General features: G+C 40.7%; 1 protein-coding gene across 1 annotated transcript in view; it reads left to right on the top strand.

Annotated features, from left to right (window-relative positions):
- Positions 1-4,636: 4,636 nt before the first annotated feature.
- STK4 (serine/threonine kinase 4) overlaps positions 4,637-24,879 on the top strand; it is a 97,347-nt gene continuing 77,104 nt past the window's right edge. Inside the window, exons 1-2 of the mRNA XM_007530867.3 lie at positions 4,637-4,764; positions 13,014-13,094. Of these exons, the coding sequence (XP_007530929.1) occupies positions 4,730-4,764; positions 13,014-13,094 (116 nt within the window). The 5' untranslated portion in view covers positions 4,637-4,729. The remainder of the gene's footprint in view (positions 4,765-13,013; positions 13,095-24,879) is intronic.

A 24,879-nucleotide genomic window follows, 5' to 3' on the forward strand; every position in this document is an offset into this window, starting at 1 on the left:
AAATTTCTTTATTGGGGAATTAATGCTTTACATTCAACAGTTAATACAGTATTTTATACATGCATAACATTTCAACATTTCCCAGTTTTCCATATAACAATACACCGCCCCCCCCCCCAGGTCTTCTGTCATCCTTTTTGGACCTGTATTCTTCCCCCTCCCATCCCCACCCCCGGAGTCTTTTACTTTGGTGCAAGACGCCAATTCCAGTTAAGGTTCTACCGGTGTTTTCTCTTCTTCTTCTTCTTCTTTTTTTTTTATTGGGGAATTAATGTTTTACATTCAACAGTAAGTACAATGGTTTGTACATACATAACATTCCCCAGTTTCCCATATAACAATACAACCCCCACTAGGTCCTCTGAATGCTTCTTGGACCTGTATTCTACCCACCCACCCACCCCAGAGTCTTTTACTTTGGTGCGATACACCAATTCCATTTCAGGTTCTACTTGTGTTTTCTTTTCTGATCTTGTTTTTCAACATTGGCTTGAGAGTGAGATCATCCCATATTCATCCTTCTGTTTCTGACTTACTTCACTCAACATGATTTTTTCAAGGTCCATCCAAGATCGGCTGAAAATGGTGAAGTCACCATTTTTCACAGCTGAGTAGTATTCCATTGTGTATATATACCACCACAACTTGCTCAGCCACTCATCTGTTGTGGACACCTGGGTTGCTTCCAGGTTTTGGCTATTACAAATTGTGCTGCCAAGAACATATGTGTACACAGATTTTTTGGATGGATGTGTTGGGTTCCTTAGGCTATATCCCCAGGAGAGGAATTGCAGGATCATAGGATAGGTCCATTTCTAGCCTTCTGAGAGTTCTCCAGACTGTTCTCCACAGAGGTTGGACCAATTGACATTCCCACCAGCAGTGTAGGAGGGTTCCTTTGACTCCACACCCTCTCCAGCATTTGCTGCTGTTACCTTTTCTGATGTATGACATTCTCATAGGAGTGAAGTGGTATCTTATTGTTGTCTTGATTTGCATTTCTCTGAATTTCAGAGACTTGGAGCATTTTTTCATGTATTTCTCGGTCTTTTGGATCTCTTCTGTGGTGAATATTCTGTCCATGTCCTCCCCCCATTTTTGGATGGGGTTATTTGTTGTCTTGTTGTTGAGTTTGGCAAGCTCTTTATATATGTTGGTTATTAAACTCTTGTCTGATGTATGGCATGTAAAGATCTTCTCCCATTCTGAGGGGTCTCTTGGTTTGGGTAGTGGCTTCTTTTGCTGTGCAGAAACTTTTTAATTTGATGTAGTCCCATAGGTTTATACTTGCCTTAGTCTTCTTTGTAATTGGATTCGTTTCATTGAAGATGTCTTTAAAATTTATGTGGAAAAGAGTTCTGCCAATATTTTCTTCTAAGTATCTGATAGTTTGTGGTCTAACATCCAAGTCCTTGATCCACTTGGAATTTACTTTTGTATTTGGTGAAATACAGTGGTTCAGTTTCATTCTTCTGCATGTTTCAACCCATTGTTTCCAACACCATTTGTTGAAGAGACTCTGCTTTCTCCATTTAATAGTCTGAGCCCCTTTGTCAAAGATTAGATGTCCATAGGTGTGGCTTTTGTACAGATTTCTAAAAGCAAAAGTGTTAAATACAAATTTTATCAAGTCAGGATGGATCTGGGCTAAAATCTTTCTTCTCACTATCTGTACATTTCCTTTATTTTGAAGGGGGCCGGGGGTAGATAGCATAATGATTATGCAAACATATTGTCGTACCTGAGGCTCCGTCAAATGTCAGGTGCTAGCCCCTGCACCACCATAAGCCAGAGATGAGCAGTGCTCTGGTTAAAAAATATAAATATAATATATATATATAATTTCCTTTTTTTTTGCCTCCAGGGTTATCTCTGGGGCTCAGTGCCTGCACTACGAATCCACTGCTCCTGGAGGCCATCTTTCCCACTTTTGTTGCCCTTGTTGTTATTGTTGCCATTGCTGTAGTTTTTGCTTGACAGGACAAAGAAATTGAGAGAGGAGAGAAAGACAGAGAGAGGGAGAGAAAGATAGACACCTGCTGACATGCTTCACCGCTTGTGAAGCAACGCCCACACCGCAGGTGGGAAGTTGGGGGCTCTAACCTGGATCCTTACACTGGTCCTTGCACTTCGTGCCATGTGCACTTAACCCGCTGTGCTACAGCCTGGCTACCACCCCTTTTTAAATTGTTTAAACCAATGTTGGTATGTTTCATATTGGCTTGCTCCCCTTCCCCCCGACCTCTGAGGGAATTGGTTTGGCCCTTGCTAGTGGGTGGGGAGAATACAGGTCCAAGAAGCATTCAGAGGACCTAGTGGGGGTTGTATTGTTATATGGGAAACTGTGGGGATGTTATGTATGTACAAACCATTGTACTTACTGTTGATTAATGTAAAACATTAATTCCCCAATTAAAAAAAAAAGAAAAAAAAGATAGGATGAGAGAAAGAACAAGACAACACTCTGGTACATATGTTGTGAGGGATTGAATTTAGGAACTCGTGCTTCAGAGTCCCATGCTTTATCCACTCCACCACCTCCCGGACCACTCGCTGTTTATTTCCTGTCTCAGCTTCCTCATCTAGAAATCAAGGGGGGAAAAAACTTACTTCATAGGGTTGTTCTGATAGTCTAGATTTGTGTCTGGTACATAGTAGATTTTCGGTAAATGTTTTCCTTCTCTATCAGGGGAGTAGCCCCATTCTTTCATTTAGAACATACAGGGGCTTATGCCTGGGTGTCTTTTTTGTTTTTCTTTCTTTCTTTTTTTTTCCTCCAGGTTTATTGCTGGGGCTCAGGAGGCCATTTTTTCCCCATTTTGTTGCCCTTGTTGTTATTAGTTATTGCTGTTGTTGGAAAGGATAGAAATTGAAGAGAGGAGAGGGAGACAGAGAGTAGAAGAGAAAGACTCCTGCAGACCTGTTTTACCATTTGTGAAGCAACCCCTGGGGGCTTGAACCTAGATCCCTACTCCAGTCTGTGCACTTTGTGCCATGTGCGTTTAACCTGCTGTGCTACCGCCCCGCTCCTGCCTATGTGTCTTTTTTTTTTTTAATAATTTGTTTATTTGTTCATGAGAAAGATAGGAGAAGAGAGAAAGAACCAGCCATCACTCTGGTACATGTGCTGCGGGGGATTGAACTCAGAACCTCATGGTTGAGAATCCAATGCTTTATCTACTGCGCCACCTCCTGGACCACACTATGTGTCTTTTAAAGGTTGTTGCTCAGGTGTTGTTTCCTGGATGTCATACCTTTGGGAAAAGCAGTACAATTAAGAATGGCCAGTGGTTACTCTGGGAGTTTCTTCTGTGATTTTTCCCCATGGATCAGTTGGGTAGAATCTGACTCTTCTCTTTTAAAAGAAGTTATTTTCTTTTCTCTTTTCTTATCTTTTAACTTAAAGTTTCCATTCTTGCTTATGTCAGAATGAAACTTTGATTTTCACTTTAAAAAAAAAACAATTAATTTATTTATTCGTGAGAAAGATAGGCAGAGAAAGAACCTGACATCACTCTTGTACATGTGCTGCGTGGGATTGAGCTCACGACCTCATGGTTGAGAATCCAGTGCTTTATCCACTGCTCCACCTCCTGGACCACAAGAAATTCTTTCTGTGTTTTTTTTAATTTATGCGTAGAGACAAACTGAAAGGGAAGGGAAAGGGGAGGAGAGAGGGACAGACAGACACCTGCAGCACTGCTTCACCGCTGGTGTCACTTTTCCCCTGCAGGTGGGAACCAGGGACTTGAACCTGGGTCCTTGCACATGGTAACTAACATGTGTGCTCAACCAGGTGCGCTACCACCTGGCCTCAAATATGTCACTTTCCTAATACTCATCAATGGTGGCAGCAACTGAAAATTTGTGAACAGTAATCAGAGGAGGCTTTCTGATCCTGTGCCCACTCAGTGGGAGGGATATCAGTGGTTGAGTTAGGCGGTACATTTTTGAATTAGAGAGAAGCACCAGAACACTACTTAGCTATGGCACATAGTGGTGCTGGGGAATGGGTCCTAGCCTTCACAGCCACAGGAATGAAAGTCTTTTGTATAGTCATATCTCTGCAGCTCCAAACTTTTTAGGATATAGTTTTATCTTAATCCCTCTGAAGTTACAAATGAGTCCGCTAAGCCTGTTGGCGTTAAATAAACACTGCTTCCTGCATTGAAGCCTCTATGTGTCTTGTCCCTCTGCCTGAGAACCCGCTAACAGGTCGGACCAGAGTTCAAGCCCTAGCAATGAGTATGCCAACGTGATATTCTGGTTCTCTCCTCCCCTTCAGTCTACAAACACAGCTTAAAACACTGTGCAGATCTAGGGCAGTTAACCAAGCTTTATCAGCCCATCCTCTGCGAGAAGCCTCGGTTTCTTCTTCTGAGGCCAGCACTGCGGCAGAAGTGAGTTTCCAACCTGGGAAGCCAGTGTCTTAGGAGAAGTATGTCGCAAGCATTGTGGCCAACAATGTAGAACGACGCTCAGGATACCTAAGGGAAGAGCAATCTCCTGCCACCCGCGGCTCCGGGCCGGACGCGCCCACGTGACTCAAGCCCCGAACCACGTGATCCGAGTCGTCCCTCGCGGCCCCGCCCCGCTTTACTCGCCCGGCCGCTCTCCGCTTCCGGTAAGGGCGGAAAGCGGAAGTGTGGGAGGGTCTGTGGGCCAGGCTCGGGGAGGTCCGGGAGGAGGATGGGGCAGTAAGCGGGTCTGGGTGGCTGCCGGCAGCGCCATGGAGACGGTGCAACTGAGGAACCCGCCGCGCCGGTGAGGGGCCATGGGCTAAGGCAGCGGGGTGAGGGGAAGGCGGCGCGGGGCAGAGGGGAGACACCTGTCTGAGACCTGCGGGGGCACCTGCTGAGTGGGGAACCTCTGGTGGGTAGGGGTCAGCCGAGGGGAGCACGCATCGAGGGGGAGCCACGGGGCTGGATGTGGAGAGCACTGGCCGTGGGGAGACATTCTGATGAAGGAGGGGACTCCTGACCGGAGCCCCTGAGAGAGGACAAGGGGCTCCTGGGGAAAAGCCATCCTAAAAGAGACTTTGCGGTCGGAGGCAGTTGTGAACCAGCCTGGGAAAGAATAGGTCCGGAACAAGTGGAGAGGAAGGCTGGGAGGGGAGCCCCAACTGTGTCGTTCAGAGGAGGAGCATCTGGTGAGGGGAGAAGACTTTGCATCCAAGGCAAAGGTGTTCCGTGAAAAGATGTGGCAACGGAGGGGTCTGTGGAAGATAACATTTAGGGAGCTGTTCTTGGTGGAGCCCCATTCTAAGATGATGATAACACCTTTCATGCCTGATGTCTTGTGTCTCCCTAATTTTCCTCATAAGGTCCTACCAGGGGTCCTACACAGGTGTCTCTTTGAAACCTGACACTGAGAAAACAGATAAGGAACTCAATATTTTTTAAATGGGTAATTGGAGGCCCAGAAAAGTTGAGACACTGTTCTGTGTTTCCTTTTTTGCTCTAGATCTGGGTCAGTGGACCCAACCAGACTGCCCTTTTCAGGCCTCCATTGTTTGGTATCAGCTCCAAGTCCTTCTTGTACCTGGGGCTGTTTTGTTAAGATCAGGGCTGATTCTAGAAAGTCTAAACTCCTGACTTGACTGCCAGGGTTTTTATGTCACTTTGTCACCTCTGGAGAAAAGTAGAGAGTAGAGACTGAGGGAGTCATTCTTCTCTGGTGTCTGTTTCAAAAACCTGATTTCCTTCAACAGAAAGAGCAGTGAAGTAGGGAGTATTTAGTGTGTGGAAGTTCAGTGCTAGGAGAGGTGAAAAAAAAAATTGACAGGCTGGTTGCATACTTGGGGAATTGTTTGAAGTGCACAAACATTGCAGAAGCCAGTTAGCTATTTGGGATGGACTCATGATTCACCCTACGGTAGTGTGCTAATATGACATTTACATGACACTTTGTGGGTGCTAGGCACACATCTCAATTTTTTTTTTAGTTTTTATTAGTGATTTAATATTGATTTACAGAATTATAAGATAACAGGGGCATAATTCCACACTGTTTCCACCACCAGAGTTCTGTGTCCCCATTCCCTCCATTGGAAATTACATTAGTTCTCCCAAGATCACAGATATGGAATGACTATTATTTCTTTTTTAAATTTTTTAAAATATTCCCTTTTATTGCCCTTGTTGTTGTGACTATTATTTCTATAACTATATTTTTATATATGCCCTTCCCCCCCCCCCCCATGGTTCTTCCTTTGTAAGTCACACCTACTACTTCTGAGTGACCTTCCGTTTTTCCTTCCTCTTCTGTCTCTGGGTCCTGATTTAGTTGGAGTTCAGAGCCCTTTGATCATCTTCCCCCTAACATTTACACCTCTGGAAGTATGGACCAAAATTCTTTATAGGGTTGCAGAAGGTAGAAGGTCTGGCTTTTGTAATTGCTTCCCCTCTGGACATGGGCGTTGACTGGTCGATCCATCCATACCCGAGGGCCCCTTTTTCATTTCATAGAGAAACAGAGAGACCACAGCACCTGAGCCTCCCCTTGTGCCATAGCACCCTCTCCTATGTGGTGCTGGGGTTCAGACCTGGACCACACTGATGTCAAAGTATGTGCCCTACCTGATGAACGATCTCTGCAGCTCATTTGGTCCCCAGAACGGTCCTGAGGTGATTATACCACTATTTTACAGGAGACCATTATAGAGAAGTTAGTGATTTGCTGCAAGTCCCACAGTTAGTAAGAGGCAGAGCTGGGATTTTAATCCAGGCAGTCTGGTTCAAAGTTTATGGGTTCTTAACTACCCTCTGATGCACTTCTGGAAGCATTCCTATTGCACAAGACCTTGCGTATGTTAGCGGGTATTTGCTGTGGCACCATAGTGCTCTAATTATAGATCTATACTGGTGTTATTTCTTTATGAGTTATGTTCACTCTTTCTTTGAGAACTTGGTTGAAAATAGGATTTGGAGTCAAAGTTCTGTTTCTGCCTTTGCCTGATGTGTAATTTTGGGCAAATGAGTGAGCATTTTGGCTTTTTTAACATGCTTGTTCTTATATTTTTGAAAGAAAGAGAGAGAAGAGCATTGCAGGACTGAGTTTATTTGCTTCTTTTTGGTTTGGACTCTTTTTAGATATTTAAGATAGATAGATAGGGGTTGGGGAGAAGGTTACACACTACGTTCTCTGCATAGTGCTCCCATGTGGTGTCAGCCACTTGAATCCTGTTTCTCCCTCCTGGTAAAGTGTGCTTTCTGTTGGGTGAACAAACTCCCAGTGTCTCTACTTGTCACCAAGGTTAGTAATGGCCTGAGGCTCTGTCTGCACAAAGACTCTACCCCTACCTGCTGCCATTTTTTTTTTCTTTGATAGAAGAGGGGAAATGAAGAGAGAGAGAAGGAGAGATGAACTGCTCCATGACGTGAAGTTTCCCCGTTGTGGTTAGAGGCTAGAGATTTGGACTAGGGGCAGGCCCTTGTTCATGGCAACCTGTGTACTCTACGAAATGCACCACCACCTGGCCCCTTTTTATCTTTGCTTTTTACTTTTCTTTTCTTTTTCCTCTTCCTTTTCCTCTTTCTTTCTTTCTTTCTTTCTCCTCCTCCTCCTTTTTTTTTTTTTTTTTTTTTTTACCAGAGCACTCTTCGGCTCTGGATTATGGTGTGCAGGGGATTGAACTGAAGGCTATGGAGGCTCAGGCATGAGAGTCTGTTTATACTATCTACCCTGCCCTTTACTTTTTGATTTTTAAAACGTTACTTAGTTAAAAAAATTTTTTATATTTATCTTCCCTTTTGTTGCCCTTTTTTATTGTTGTTGTAGTTATTGTTGTTATCGATGGCATCGTTGTTACATAGGACAGAGAGAAATGGAGAGAGGAGGGGGAGACAGAGAGGGGGAGAGAAAGATAGACACCTGCAGACCTGCTTCACTGCCTGGGAAGCGACTCCCTTGTAGGTGGGGAGCCGTGGGCTCAAACCGGGATCCTTTCACTGGTCCTTGCGCTTTGCACTACATACACTTAACCCCATGTGCTACCCCACCTGACTCCCTTTTTTAAAAATATTTATTTTCCCTTTTGTTGCCCTTGTTTTTCATTGTTTTGTAGTTATTATTGTTGTTGTTGATGTCGTCGTTGGATAGGACAGAGAAGTGGAGAGGAGGGGAAGACAGGGGGGAGAGAAAGATAGACACCTGCAGACCTGCTTCATTGCCTGTGAAGCGACTCCCCTGTAGGTAGGGAGCTGGGGGCTCGAACCAGGATCCTTATGCCGGTCCTTGAGTTTTGTGCCACCTGCACTTAACCCGCTGTGCTATCGCCCTACTCCCTGGTTTTTTTTTTTGTTTTTTGTTTTTTAACTAGAGCTGTTGGTGGTGCTGGGAAATTGAACCTAGGACCTAAGAGCCTCAGACTAGGAAGTTTTTTGCATAACCTTTATGCCATCTCCCCAACCCTTATTATTATTTTGTTTTATTTATTTTTAAAATACTTTTTTGTAGGTTTTATTTATTTATTAATTAGAAAGTTAGGAGGAGAGAGAGAGAGAAAGAACCAGACATCTTTGTGGTACATGTGCTGCCGGGGATTGAACTCAGGACCTCATGCTTGAGAGTCTAGTGCTTTATCCACTGCACCACCTCCCTGACCACACCTAGAACTTGTTCATTATATTAATTATGGGGTCAGGGAGTATACAACACGATGTTACTATCAAAATAAACTTCATCAATTTAGTTTGCATATTAGTATAATCCTTGCCAAATACCACTGAAAACAGAGTTTAGGCATATATAAATAAAATTAGCTTTACAAGGGTTTTGAAATGGGAGAAAGAGGCTTGAGAATTAGTCAAACCTATAACTGCTTTATAAATACTTTACTTGTGTTTGGAAATATGCAAGTGTCTTTTCAGAGATTAAGATGGCATGCATTTTCATTTTTCAAAAAGATTTGTTAATGAGAGGAATGGAGAACCAGAGTGTCACTCTAGTATTTGTGATGTCAGGGATCAAACTTGGGACCCCATGCTTGAAAGTCCAGTGCTTTATCCACTGCACCACCTCTCAGGCCACAGGAATGGCATGTGTTTCCAGCAAGGTGTAGCAAGCCCAGTGCAGAAATGCACCTGCATTCATGAGTGACATTACTGTATCAAAATGTACCTGACTGAGTGATGTTAAAGTTGATGTCTTAGTCTGTAGCTCAGCAGTAGAACATACGAGACTCTGGGTTTGATGCCTGTCACACAAAAAAGTTAAAAGTTTTTTTTTTTTTTTTTTTTTGATGTGGTGCTTGGATTGGTGATATGTACTGCAGAGCCACCTCCCTAACCCAGTTTTTATTTTACATATATTTCTTGAGGGAGGGAAGAGAAGAGAAACTTGCTGTCTTACGTAGGAGTTTTTTTTTTTTTTCATGAACATTTTTTTAAAATTGAGGAAATGATGTTTTACAAGATTGTTGTTTTCACAGGCGTACAGTTTCACATCTTTCCAAGTTAGGTGTCCACTAGTAAGGCTCTGGGCCTTCAGACTCCCAGTTCTCTTACTCTTCTTGGAGTTCTTGACTTTCCAAAGTGAGCTGCTGTTTGATAAGAATAGTGTGATGGAGTGGAGAGGGCATTTCTCAGATGTTGGCCATTTGTGTGGTGTTCTAACTTAGGAGAGGAGAATCCCCAATGTTTGGCCCCAGTATTTGGACCCGGCCTGTTCATAGATGAGCAAGCACTGAAACTACTGAGAACCTGGGCAAATCCCAGTTCAGAGCTGAGTCATCAGAGTTGAGTTGTTTTGGTTATAGTACTTCTTCCATAAAGACTCAATAGTATAAAGTATTATGAAACAGCAAAATATTTTTCCATAAAAATTTTGTTTGTTGACAATCCAGTAGTTACTTTTTAGCGTGAAATTCTGTTCTATTTTGAAATAGAGGTTGCTGACGGATTTCTGAGTCCCATCATGACATTCATGAACCCGCTCAGCAATTATTTACTATCTCTGGATTCAGAGGCATCAGAAATAAAAGATTCTTTTAGCTTGGATCCAAATTAAACAGAAGTCACCTAGACTGTTTTCAGGACGTATGTGAATGGTCTTGTAAAACTTGCAGTATTATCAGAGGCCTGCAGCCATTTCCTTTGTTATACTGCTGTCTATAGTATCTGAAATAGTGAGTTTTGCTCTTTTGTAAACCACAAAATCAACACAAAAGAACACACTTGATCTTAATATAAGCTGTTTATAAAACAAGTGATACTTGAGAAATGAAGTATTGTCACTTATTTATACAGTTTAAAATTCAGAGTTTCACATAAAAACCCTGCTTGATGATGTGTTTATTCTAACTTGTGAGTTCATAGACATTTCACTTCTGAAGTTTAGGAGGAGTTTCACTTCACCCCTTCTTGTGTTGAAGCTGGGAGTTTTTATGATGTCATTGGAATTTAATTTTTAGGACCTTTTAATTTTCAAAGGTCATTGTGGTTATTTCATTTTGTTATTTATTTATTTACTTTTTCCAGAGCACTGCTCAGCTCTGGCTTATGGTGGGTCTGGGGATTGAACCTGGGACTTTGGAGCATCAGGCATAGAGCCTGTTTACGTAATCATTACGCTGTCTCCCCAGGAAAACTTGTTAATTTTCAAGTTATGGCAGTTATTGTCTTGGAGCAATTCTCTAGTAGGTTTGATATTTATAAAATTTATATAATATATAAATATATAATTTGATATCTATAAAATTTACAAATATTTGATATTTATAAAATTCTGTAATATTGTTCTTTTGAGGTTAGTGGAAGATATACTTGATTTGTTTAGATTTTTTCTTTTCTGACTTTATTTGTGTGTGTGTGTATGTGTGTGTGTAGTTTGAGAATAAGTGGTGCTGGGGCATCATGATTCTACCCCCATCACTCCTTCTCCCCCTCCTCCCCGTAGGCTCCTTTTTTCTTTTTTCTTTTAATATCAGATAGAGACAGAAAGGGAGAGAGAGAGGTAATAGCCCTGCTTCAGCATTTATGAATGTGCCATGCCCAGTGCCCCAGTGTGGTGCCAGGTGCTAGAATCTAGGTCCTTGTACAGGTTGGATGTGCACTCTGCTGAGTGAACTATCTCCCGGCCCCCAGTGTATGTGTGTGTTAATTTTTTGGGTAAAATTTAGTATTTTCAGAAAGTTTAAACCATTTTTTTCTTTAAAAGAAACCTACAGTGAGACAGCTTCTATATTTTAGCATTTCCTGAGCTCTTTTCTTTGTTGTCCTTTGTAGTTTCAGGAAGCCATTGTGTGGATGATATACACACACAATTATTCCTTAGCAGGCATCTTTCTCTAAACCTGTTAATAATTTGCAGACATTCCAGAGTTTAAATGGATTATTTTTTAATAAAAAGATTATTGATTTTAGCCACCTCTTTCTGTCTTCCTCTTTCTCCCTTTCGTTCTTTCTTTGTTCCTAGCATTGCCACAAAGTCAGAATTATCTGGAAGTTGTAATAGCCATGTATCTTTGATTTGACTCTCCCGTGGCTATTCATGGGAGAGTCATTGTGAGACTTTTTGAAATTCCCATCTGCATAGTTATGATTCACTTTTGTCATATCTAAGCATATGCTCTCTACTTTCTTTCTTTTCTTTTTTTTTTTTTTTGCTCTCTACTTTCTGTTTCCATGATACATAGAGAATCTAAGTGTTTTGACTAAATTACTAAAATGATGTTAATGGAGAATAAGGGTATTCTGCCTTTCTTGGCCCCTTACAACCATATTTCAATGAATAGTTAAGCTTATATTAAATGTTTTTTCTGAAGAACTATCTGTGCCATACCCCATAATGATCCTGGGTCCATACTCCCAGAGGCATAAAGAATAGGAAAGCTTTCAAGGGAGGGGGTGGGATATGGAGTTCTGGTGGTGGGAGTTATGTGGAATCGTACCCCTCTTATCCTATGGTCTTGTCAATATTTCCATTTTATAAATAAAAATTAAAAAAAAAATCACAGAGTCTAGAGATTTAAATGGATTTTAAGGACTGTTAAAAGAAGATTATTTATGAAAGAGAGAGCATCACTGGCACAAATGCTGCTGGGAATTGAACATAGTACCTCATGCCCAAGAATCCATCACTTTATCCACTGTGCTATCTCTTGGGCCACAGATTTAAACAAGTTTTATTTAATGTTTAAATTCACAATACAGCATTTCAGCCACACAGTGGTTTGCTTTCTCTTCAGAATTTTCTGTGATGGGCACTAGGAATCTCTTAAGGTGTTTGACACTGAATATCTTAGAACAGTTTCATATATATATATATATATATATATATATATATATATATATATATATACTTATTTATTCCCTTTTGTTGCCCTTGTTGTTTTATTGTAGTTATTATCAATGCCATTGTTGGATAGGACAGAGAGAAATGGAGAGAGGAGGGGAAGACAGAGAAGAGGAGAGAAAGATAGACACCTGCAGACCTGCTTCACCGCCTGTGAAGCGACTCCCCTGCAGGTGGGGAGCCGGGGTTCAAACCAGGATCCTTTCGCCGGTCCTTGCGTTTGGCGCCACCTGCGCCTAACCCATTGCGCTACCGCCCGACTCCCCTTAGAACAGTTTTTATTGTGAGAAAATGCTTATACCTGTTGAATTGAATCTGCTCTTGTTAGCCCTCTGTTCTGCTCCTGATTTTGTCATCTCAAGCTAACTGTAATAATTCTGTGAAACGTGGTCCAGAAGGTGGCACAGTGGATAAAGCATTGGACTCTCAAACATGAGGTCCTGAGTTCAATCCCTGGCAGCACAAAGTGATGTCTGGTTCTTTCTCTTTCTCCTCCTATCTTTCTAATAAATAAATAAATAAATAAATAATAATAATAATAATAATTCTGTGGAACAACCCTTCACATTTCCTACAGTTTCTTAGCTTGTCTTTGTTAGTTATTAGTGAAGACTTTGTACAGAAATTTCTAGGAGGCTAATTGCAAAATTATTATAATTTTTGTTCTTCTTGTCAGCAGGTTACATGTATTTTATGTTTATGTTTCTTTATGCACATAGGCAGTTGAAAAAGTTGGATGAAGATAGTTTAACCAAACAACCAGAAGAAGTTTTTGATGTCCTAGAGAAACTTGGAGAAGGGTGAGTATACAGAAAAATATAGGTAGGCTGGTGGATGCCAGTCCTTTTCCTGCTCTAACACTAGAAGTATATGAACCTTTATAGTAACAGTAATTCACAAGCCTAAGATGGAAGGGGAATGTTGCATGGCAGTGCTACTCTGGATGGTGAGGACAGAAATTCACAACTTGAGATGTCCTTTCTCTTCTCAGTCACTCTTACAGGCAGACAGTGATTCCTGGTCTTTTATTCTTTTTTCTTTTTCTTTTTTTTTAATATTTAATACCAAGTGCATCTTTTTTCTCTCTTGTAGAATCTATGGTTTATATGATTTTTCCCCAATATTTTATTTATTCTAATGAGAGAGATACAGAGAGAAAGATGCCGAGAAAGAGAGACTAGGGCACTGCTCAGGTCTGGCTTATGTTGGTGGTAGGACTTGAACCTGGGACCTCCAAGTCACAGGAACAAAAATCTTTTGCATAACCATTATGCTGTCCCAAATCCTGCATGGTCTTTAAAAATATATTTGGTAGATAGACTTGTTATATATTTTTTAACTAGTTCAACATGTTTTTATTTATTTTGGTCTTTTATTTTTTATGGGGGCATTAATGGTTTACAGTCAACAATAAAATACAGTAACAAAAAATAAAATACAGTAGTTTGTACATGTATAAAATTTCTCAGTTTCCCACATAACAATTCAGCCCCCTCTCGGTCCTCTGCCATCATGTTCCAGAACCTGAACATTCCCCCACACCCCCATCCCAGAGTCCTTTACTTTGGTGCAATACACCAAACCCAGTCCAAATTCTGCTTTTCTTTTCTTTTTAAATTTTATTTATTTATTTTCCCTTTTGTTGCCCTTGCTGTCTTTATTGTTGCTGTAGTTGCTGTTATTGATATCGTCATTGTTGGATAGGACAGAGAGAAATGGAGAGAGGAGGGGAAGACAGAGATGGGGAGAGAAAGATAGACACCTGCAGACCTGCTTCACTGCCTGTGAAGCGACTTCCCTGCAGGTGGGGAGCCGGGGGCTCGAACCGGGATCCTTATGTAGGTCCTTGCGCTGTGCGCCACGTGCGTTTAACCCGCTGCTCTACTACCTGACTTCCCCATGTTCTGCTTTTCTTACTTTTCAACTTTTTAAAAAAAATTTATTATTGGTGATTTAATAATGATCGACAAGATTGTTGGATAAGAGAGAATACAGTTCATACAGTTCCCACCACCAGCATGGCGTATCCCATCCCCTCCATTGGAAGGTCCCCATTTTTTTTTTTTTTGGTTCCCTATTCTTTTTCTCTCTTGGAGTATGGACCAAAGATCTTTATGTGGTGCAGAAGGTGGGAGGTCTGACTTCTATAATTGCTTTTCTGCTGGACATGGGCTTTGGCAGGTTGATCTATACCCCCAGCCTGTCTCTACCTTTCCCCAGTGGTGAGTAGGGCTCTGGGGTGATGGGGTTCCAGGACACATTGGTGAGGTTGTCTTCCCAGGAAAGGCAGGCTGGCAAATTGGACATGTTTTTATTTCCTGCTCATAGCTTCTGTTCATTGGGCAATAGTTGCTTCCATTAAAAAGACAGTGGATCAGCGGGGAAGCAATTACAGAAACCAGACCTTCCACCTTTTGCAACCCACAATGACCTTGGGTCCATACTCCCAGAGGGATAGAGAATGGGAAAGCTACCAGGGGAGGGGAGGGGATACAGAGATCTGGTGGTGGGAATTGTGTGGTGTGTACCCCTCCTATCCTATGGTTTTGTTAATGTTTCCTTTTTTAAATAAATAAATAATAATAATAATAAAAAGACAGTGGAAGGAATTAGGCGGTAGCGTAGTGGGTTAAACTCAGGCAGCGCAAAGCTCAAGGACCGGCATAAAGATCCTGGTTCAAGCCCCCAGCTCCCCACCTGTAGGGGAGTTGCTTCACAAGCATTCAGTGAAGCAGGTCTGCAGGTGTCTGTCTTTCTCTCCCCCTCTCTGTCTTTCCATCTTCTCTCCATTTCTCTATGTCTTATCCAACAACAGTGATAATAATAATAATAATAACTACAACAATAAAACAACAATGGCAACAAAAGGGAATAAATAAATATTTTTTAAAAATCTTAAAAAAAAAAGACAGTGGAATTTGTGGCTGGGGAAATGGTTCAGCTTGTAGAGCACTGAATTTGTATGCCTGAGGCTTCCTGTTTGATTTCTGGTTCTGTATATACCAGAGTGAAGCTTTAGCTTCTCTTTCTCTCTCTTGATCTGTCTCTTGTAAAAGTCATTCTTGTTTATTTATTTTTATTAGTGATTTAATATTGATTTACAAAATTATAAGATAACGGGTATAATTCTACACCTTTCCCACTACCAGATCTCTGTATCCCCACTCCCTCCATTGGAATCTTAAGATCACAGATATGGGTTGACTGTTATTTCTATAAGTATGTTAGCCCATTTTTTTTCTATAGTCCTTCTCTTCTTTTGTAAGTCACACTTACTACTTCTGAGTGACCTCCCCCCTCCCCTTTTATTTCTTTCTCTCTTCTCTCTGGGTCCAGATGGACTTGGAGTTCAGAGCATTTTGGTCATCTTTCCCTAACATTTATACCTCTGGGAGAATGTATGGGTCAGAATTTCATTTTCATTTTTTTTTTTGGTTGACTTTTTTTTTTTATTTAAGAAAGTATTAATTAACAAAACCATAGGGTAGGAGGGATACAGTTCCACACAATTCCCACCATCCAATCTCCATATCCCACCCCCTCCCCTGATAGCTTTCCCATTCTCTATCCCTCTGGGAGCATGGACCCAGGGTCATTGTGAGTTGCAGAAGGTAGAAGGTCTGGCTTCTGTAATTGCTTGCCCGCTGAACATGGGCATTGACTGGTCGGTCCATACTCCCAGTCTGCCTCTCTCTTTCCCTAGTAGGGTGGGTCTCTGGGGAAGCGGAGCTCCAGGATACATTGGTGGGGTCTTCAGTCCAGGGAAGCCTGGCCGGCATCCTGATGACATCTGGAACCTGGTGACTGAAAAGAGAGTTAACATACGAAGCCAAACAAATTGTTGAGCAATCATGGACCCAAAGCTTGGAATAGTGGAGAGGAAGTGTTAGGGAGGTACTCACTGCAAACTCTAGTGTACTTCTGCTTTCAGGTATATATTTTGCAGTAGTTTATGGATACGTGTGAACATATGCTCTCTCTCACAGAAACTGGTGTATATCTAGGTTTTGGGACTTTGTTAGAAAGTGAACCACCTGGGATGGAATTAGAGTATACTATGAAAGGAAAGGTCTCACCCGAGTAATGAAGCTGAAGGGTTGTCATTCCACACGTGTAGTCTCTGGACACAGTCTGAAGTAAAGCATGTTGAGGTGGCAATCGTTGTGTTGGTTAGGTTGTGATCGGCAGATGCAATATTATTTGATATGGATTGGGAGAGGCATACGGGAAAGTGGGCCCTATCCAATGGTTCTAGGACTGGGGGAAGTAGGGGCTCTATAGTGGAGATGTAAGGTTCCTGCTGTCTTAGGGTTCAAAAAGACAATGGATAGTTAATGTTATCATCACATTATTTGGTAATTGGATTAACTTTGAAAAGTCCTTTTGTTATGGTTTGCTGTACAATACCCAGTATCTTGTATATAGCTGTGCTATTGGTTGCTTCTGATCTACTTGGTCTAGGCTTTTGAGAGAGTCTGCATATCAATTACACTGCATATACTGAGAAAAGATTCAGTTTGTGTTTTGAAAAACTTTGAGACATACAATTAATTTTCCCCCTCTCATTTTCATTTTTTATTTTTAATTAAAAAAATTTTTAAAAATATTTTTGTTGTTGTTGTTCATTTATGAGAAATACAGGAGGAGAGAGAAAGAACCAGACATCACTCTGGCACATGTGCTGCCAGGGATCGAACTCCAGACCTCATGCCTGAGAGTCCAAAGCTTTGTCACTGTGCCACCTCCTGGACCACATATTTTTAAAATTTTTATATTAATTTTTTAAAAAAATATATTTTTATATTTATTTATTTTCCCTTTTGCTGCCCTTGTTATTTTTTATTGTTGTAGTTATTATTGTTGTTGTTATTGATGTTGTTGTTAGATAGGACAGAGAGAAATGGAGAGAGGAGGGGAAGACAGGGGGAGAGAAAGATAGACACCTGCAGACCTGCTTCACCGCTTGTGAAGTTAATCCCTTGCAGGTGGGGAGCCATATATTACTTTTTTAATCAGAACACCAATCAGCTGTGGCTTATGGTGGTGCAAGGGGATTGAACCCGAGACTTGAGAGCCTTAGACATGAGCCTAAGGCAGATAAGGTAGATAGCCTTATGCTAACTACCCTAACTCCCTTTTAAAATATTTTTATTTATTTATTATTGGACAGAGAGAAATTGAAAGGGGAGAAAGAGATAGAGAGGGAAACAGAGACACCTGCAGCCCTCCTTCACTGGTTGTGAAGCTTCCCCTGCAGGTGGGGACCAGGGACTTGAACTTGAGTCCTTGCTTACTGTAATGTGTGTGCTTAACCAGGTGTGCCACTGCCTGGCCCCTGGACCAAAATTCTTTTTTTTTTTTTTTTGTCTCCAGGGTTATTGGTGAGGCTTGGTGCCTACACTGCTCATGGTGGCTGTTTTTTCCATTTTTATTGAATAGGACAGAGAAATTAAGAGGAGAAGGGGAGACAGGGAGAGAGAAAGATAGACCTGCAGACTTGGTTTACCCCTTGTGAAGCGATGGATCAAAATTCTTTATGGGATGCAGAAGATGGAAGGTCTGGCTTCTGTAATTGCTTTTTCACTGGACATGGGTGTTGGCAGGTCAATCCATATCCCCAGCTTGATGAAACTCATTCTTATCAGTGTAAGTGAAATTAATCAGTGGAGTTTAGCATTTTTAGCTAGTTAGTGCAATTTTCTAAAATGCAGTAGAAAAGTTAAGGACTGTCACTACCTTTACAACTTTGTATGAGATCCTTAATTCCAGACCAGCAGGATATTTGGTAGTAGAAAATGGTCATCATTGACTTTTTTTTACTTTTTTAAATATTTATTTATTTATTCCCTTTTGTTGCCCTTGTTTTTTATTGTTGTAGTTATTATTGTTATTGATGTTGTCATTGTTGGATAGGACAGAGAGAAATAGAGAGAGGAGGGGAAGACAGAGGGGGAGAGAAAGAAAGACACCTGTAGACCTGCTTCACTGCATGTGAAGGGACTCCCTTGCAGGTGGGGAGCCAGGGGCTTGAACTGGCATCCTTAGGCTAATCCTTGCACTTTGCGCCACATGTGCTTAACCCGCTGCGCTACTGCCCAACTCTGACTTTTTTTTTGGTATGCTTTGTGCTGTCATCTTAAGAGTTTACTCTCCCTCCCTCTCTCTCCCTCTCCCTCTCCCTCTCCCTCTCCCTCTCCCTCTCCCTCTCCCTCTCCCTCTCCCTCTCCCTCTCCCTCTCCCTCTCCCTCTCCCTCTCTCTCTCACCAGAGTACTGCTCAGCTCTGGCTGATGGTGCTGCGTGGGATTGAACCTGGGACTTTGGAGCCTCAGGCATGAGAGTCTCTTTGCATAACCATTATGCTATCTGCCCTCTGCCCGATCATTGACTTTCTTGGTGCCATAAAGGTTAGATCATGAGGAATGGCAAAATAACTCACTTGTGTAGTGTACCACTTTGCCATGTGCAGGTTTGAACCCAGCTACCTTGCACTGAAGGAAGCTTCCATGCTGTGGTCTTTTTCAGTCTCTGCCTTTCTTATTTTTGGTCTCTATCCAGAAAAAAAAAAGGAAAACAAAAAGTTACATCATGATCATTATTTTTTTGTTCTTGTGTTTGTTTTAGGTTTTATTTCTTTATTAATGAGAGAGATAGGAGAAAAAATAGAAAGAGGCTTAGACACCACTCTGTTACATGTGCTGTCAGAAATGGAACTCAGGACCTTGTGCTTTATCCACTGTGCCACCACCTGGACTGCATCATGATTACTTTTTCTGCCATCAGGGCTTTATTACTTTTTGCTCCTGCATGATTTCACTACTCCTGATGGACAATTTATTTCTAGTTGGGGGGGGGGGTGAAATAGAGGAGATGCTACAACATTGTTCCATTGCTTGTGAAGTTTCCCCTTTGCATGCTGTTTCCCCTTTGCATGTAGTGACTAGGGACTCAGGTCCTTGTGCATGGCAGAGTGCCTGTTCAATTGGATGAGGCACCTCCCAGACCTACCTCATGATCTTTTGTGTGTGTGATTCTGGGGAATAAACTCATGGGTCATATACATGTACAGTATCACTACTGAACAACCCCTCTGGACCAATTTTTATCATTTTTTATTTTTGGGGTGGAGGAGGGAGGAAAATAGAGGAGAGAGAATGAGGAGGAGAGATACCATAGCACCACTTTTACCATTTATGAAGGCCTCCGTCTCATCTGTCCATAGTGCTTTCATGCGGTGTTAAGGCTTGAACCTAGGGCCTCACTCATGTAAGGAAGGTGCTCTATCAGGAGAGCTCTCTGGCATAACCAAACTAAAATATACTTTTAATTTAATCCTTGTTTGCTTATTTCTAATTCTGCAGTGACCAAGAAAGTCAAATATTAGGGACACACTTTCTTGAGTTTTTGTTATTAATTTTTTTCAATTTTAATTAATTAAGTTTTTAATACCACCAGGGTTATCTCTGGGGCTCAGTGCTGGTACTACAAATCCACAGCACCTGGTGGCCATTTTTTCCAATTTTTTCCCTCTCTATTTAATTTTTTATTTGACAGCGAGGGGACTTGAACCCAGATCCTTATGTGTGATGATACGTGCACTTAACCAAGTGCACCACTGCCTGGCCTCTTCATTATTTTTTTCTTTTATTTATTTATTATTATTATTATTATTTTCCTCCAGGGTTATTGCTGGGCTTGGTGCCTGCACCATGAATCCACCACTCCTGGAGGCCATTTTTCCCCCTTTTTGTTGCCCTAGTTGTTGCAGCCTCGTTGCGGTTATTATTGCCATTGTTGACGTTGCTTTGTTGTTGGATAGAACAGAGAGAAATGGAGAGAGGAGGGGAAGACAGAGAGAGAGAGGAGAGAAAGATAGACACCTGCAGACCTGCTTCACCGCCGTGAAGCGACTCCCCTGCAGGTGGGGAGCCGGGGCTCGAACCGGGATCCTTACGCCGGTCCCTGCGCTTTGCGCCACGTGCGCTTAACCCACTGCGCCACCGCCCGACTCCCTATCTTTTTTCTTTTATTTATTTTAATGAAAGAGGAAGATACAGAGACACACAGAGAGAAAGGCCAGAGACTATTAAGCTTTGGCTTATGGTAGTGCTCAAGATTGAACCTGGGACCTCAGGGAATAAAGCATGAAAGCCTTTTGCATAACCATTTGGCTGTCTCCTCAGCCCTGCTGTTAATTTTTGAGTAGGTAAGTAGTTTATATGATTCAAAATTTAAAAAAGCACAAAACTGTTTGTAGTAAAATATATTAATGAATGCCCCTTCCTCTGTCATCCACTCAGACAACCAATATTGCAAGATTTTTTTGTTTCCTTTAGAGATAGTTTCTACATATACATATGCAAATGTGTGTATTTGTAATCCTCTGACTTGAGAAAACTCAAAATTTGTCTAGTTACTGTACAGTCTTTAAAATAAGGTCCTGCATGTCATTAGATTATTTTGGATTTTAGTGTTATTTATACCTAATACACATCAGCAATGATGTTAAACACAATCCTAGTTCATATGGAATAAGTTTTTATTTTTATTTTCATTTGTGATTCATAGTGATTTACACCAAAGTTCTGTGCCCCCACCTTCCTAGAGATCACCAGCATAGTTCTCAGTCTTAGAGTCAGCTTGTTTGCTTCTGCTTTCTCTTTCTTTCTTCCTTTCTTTCTTCCTTTCTTTGCTTCTTTCTTTGCTTCTCTTTCTTCCTTTTTCTCTTTCTCCATTCCTTCCTTCCTTCCTTTCTTTCTTTTCATGCCTTTCATTTCTCTAGTATGGAATAAGTTTTTAATGGGTTACCTCCTTATAAAAAACTTTAGTCATCTTTTTGTGAGTAGAAAAATCACTTTTTGGAATCAAGAGAAAAGTCAGAAGCAGCAAGTAAAAGATGATATCAGATGTACTTCTAAATGAAAAGTATGAGATGAATCTGAAGACAAGTTGACTCGCCATTGTTAAAGGTATGGAGAAACGAACATCCCTCTATATTTTGCCTTCTGCTTTCAGCTTGGTACCACTGTTATATTCTGAAATGAGCCTCAGGCCCTTAATCTGAAAGTGCCTCTTTCAGGAATAAGTGTGAAGAGTAGTCACCTGTTTAACTTGTTTATTTCTTTCACTTTTAATAAAAGTACATTGAAATAGTAGAAGCATAACTGAAGCCAGACAAACTTGGATAAACCCCTGGTGCCACTGTTTATTAGTTGTAGTAACTGAGTGAATTTGAACAAGTTACTTACCATTTTGGAGCTTTTCAAGTTTCCACTGTAATAGTGGAGATACTAATCACATCTTAATAGGGTTCTGCTGAATATTACATGAAATTATGAGGGTTAAGTCCTTTGTACAGTGCTTACCACATAGTAATTGCTCAGCTACTAATATTTTAAGCTTATTACTGAACTGTTTTTCAGCTCATACACATTAAGTTAAAGTATATTTTGGTATTCCTAAAGAGAGCTCAGTTGTAGTTGATTGATTAGGAAAATGTAAAATGAGAATGATAGGCAGAGAATATTGATAGTATAAGACAAAACTAAGCTAATTAAGCTAATTCTGATTTTAATTGTTTTAAATTTACAGATGTCTTCATTAAGGAATTTGGAAATTTTCCTATGAAGTTATCAACCAGGAAAAAACAAATACAACTTATCTTTCTTCTCATGTAATCGCCATGTCATTCTTCTAAATGATACTACAAACACTTGGACTTCTTCATCCTAACTTAACTTGAACATGCTTTATTTAACTAACACAGTTGTGAAGGAAGACCTGAATTGCACTTCCTTTCTTAAACTGCCACATCATCCTTAAATTGTTCTGAAGAATGAATAGGTTGTCAATACTTACTGACTTGTGCCTCGTGAACTGAGAGCTCTGGCTCAGACTATTGAATTCAGAGCCTGCATCTATTCTGTGTTTTGAGGAAATCCTGTGGGTCTGTGTCAAACTAGAGCCAAAACTCCAGACGAGGATAAGTGAACAACACTTGGAAAGTGTTCTGGATCAGAAGCTTTTTTTCCTTTCATTATTTAAAAAAAAAAAAAGGAAGTTTTACAAATTGACTTATTTAAATGTTTATCTTAGGATAATAACAGAAGCATCATATCCATGGTCTCATAGCTAGTGAGTGCTGTGGTTAAGACTTACACCAGTTTAATTGGACTGCATTATTTCTTTGTTTTACATTGATCTTTGACTTGTATGTCTTATGTGAAACACCCACTTTCCTCATCATTTTTAACCTTTGCCAGTTGCAATTCTTTGAGTCACTTGGTTTTTGTTGTGGTATTGGCATTAAGGGACCTGCTTATAAGTGAGCATGATTGCTTAGGCTTTCTAATGATACATCCTTTTGGGATTATGATAAGTGTAGTATGTGCAACCATAAATCTCAATTGTCACATGATGTCATATAATACAATAATTATATTGTATATGTTTCCTCTGCCATGAAGATACCAAAGGGATGGTCTGGGAGATGGTGCAGAGGATAAAGCATGGGACTCTCAAGCATGAGGTCCTGAGTTCAGTTCCTGGCAGCACATGTACCAGAGTGATGTCTGGTTATTTCTCTCCTCCTATCTTTCTCATTAATAAATAAATAAAATCTTTTTTTTTTTAAAAAAAAAAAGATAGCATAGAGAGGCATAGAGAATGTTTTGGTTGTGATTGCTGAGTGAGTACATACAGACTTCTGCTTTCTATTTTTTTTTTAACGTTTATTTATTTATTTATTTAAGAGAACAAGAATGAGAACCAGAGCATCACCGTCACTTTGGTACACAAAGGGCCAGAGTCAAACTCAGGGCCCTCTGCACACTACCACTATACTACCTCCCATGATTTCTATCTCAAATGTGTGAAAATAGTGGGTAAAAGTTACAATTTTAAACATATGGATGCATAACCAGCTATGGATAAGAGACAGAAAATTTGAAAAACAAAATTAGCCTCCTAGAGTAATGAATTCCCAACCCCCCTCCCCAACAAACTAAGGGGAAAAGTAGAGGTATTGAAGTGGCAATGCAGACTGGGTCTGGACTGCATTCTTCTATGGGGGTCTTGTGGGGCAGTCCCCCAAATTCCTTAGAGTTGAGGGAACCGTGGAACCATCAGGGCATCATGAAATCCTCAGTGAATGTTGTGTAAAGGAGCGTTATTCAAAATAAAAGGAAATCCATACAAAGAAATTCACTACCATGAAATAATGAACAGGCCTAAGAAATGGGGGAATTCATACCTACAGAGATAGCAATCTGAAAAGGGATTTAACATGTTTGTATACAATTTTCAAAAAGATGAAGGAACAGATCTTAAACATCTTAAACAGTTGAACATGAGATTATTAACATGAACAACCTTGTGAAAACTAAAAATGAGAATTAGAACTGTATTTGAAACTCTATGACCCAATGCATTGGATAATTACAAAATACAAAATAAAGAAATTTTTGGAATTTAGAAAGAAAGACAACATGGATTAAGGAGGTTTAATATGATTATAGTATTCCAGAAGGATATACTAGTAGAAAGTGAGGAAATAAGAGATAATACTGAGAATTTTCCAGACGTAAAGATGGAGCTTGGGAGTCAGGCGGTAGCGTAATGGGTTAAGCACATGTGACACAAAACCCAAGGATCATCACAAGGATCCCGGTTTGAGCCCCCAGCTCCCTACCTGCAGGGGACTCGCTTCACAAGCTGTGAAGCAGGTCTGCAGGTGTCTGTCTTTCTCTCCCCACTCTTCCCCATCTCTCTCCATTTCTCTCTGTCCTATTCAACAATGACAACATCAATAACAACAGCAGTAACAACAACAAAACAAGGGGCAACAAAAGGGAATAAATAAATTTTAAAAATTATTTAAAAAAAGGACTATGGAGCTTATGAAGTATCAAATCAATCTGTTCTTGTAGAAAAGTTGTAAAATGTTAATGATAATGAAGAAACCATAAAAGCTATAGAGATGACTTATTTAAAAATTATAATGTGATTATAGCTAACTTCTTAACAATAGAAGGCGGGAAGTTGCAGTAAAAGAACTGAGGAAGTGCTATTGTCAAAGGAGAATCCCCAAGCTGGAAAAATAACAATTTTTGCAACATATTTTCATGTTTGAGGCTTGGGTGACCCAGGTTCAGTCACAGCACCACCATAAGACACCTGAATGGTATTCTGCCCTTATGCGAGTTTTCTCTGTGATCCTTTCCACATTTAAAAACATTTTTTTATATTTATTTATTTATTTATTTATTCCCTTTTGTTGTCCTTGTTGTTTATTGTTGTAGTTATTATTGATGCCATCGTTGTTGGATAGAACAGAGAGGTAGAGAGAGGAATGGAAGACAGAGATGGGGAGAGAAAGACCTGCAGACCTGCTTTATCGCCTGTGAAGTGACTCCCCTGTAGGTGGGGAGCCGGGGGCTCGAACTGGGATCCTTATGCAGGTCCTTGTGCTTTGCACCATCTGCGCTTAACCCACTGCACTACCACCCAACTCCTGACCCTTTCCACATTTACCTGCAAAACTGGAATAAAGACATATTCGTTGTTGTTGTTTGCACCCCACAGTTTCT

Source organism: Erinaceus europaeus, chromosome 1, assembly GCF_950295315.1.
Source record: "Erinaceus europaeus chromosome 1, mEriEur2.1, whole genome shotgun sequence".
Classification (NCBI taxonomy): Eukaryota; Metazoa; Chordata; class Mammalia; order Eulipotyphla; family Erinaceidae; genus Erinaceus; species Erinaceus europaeus.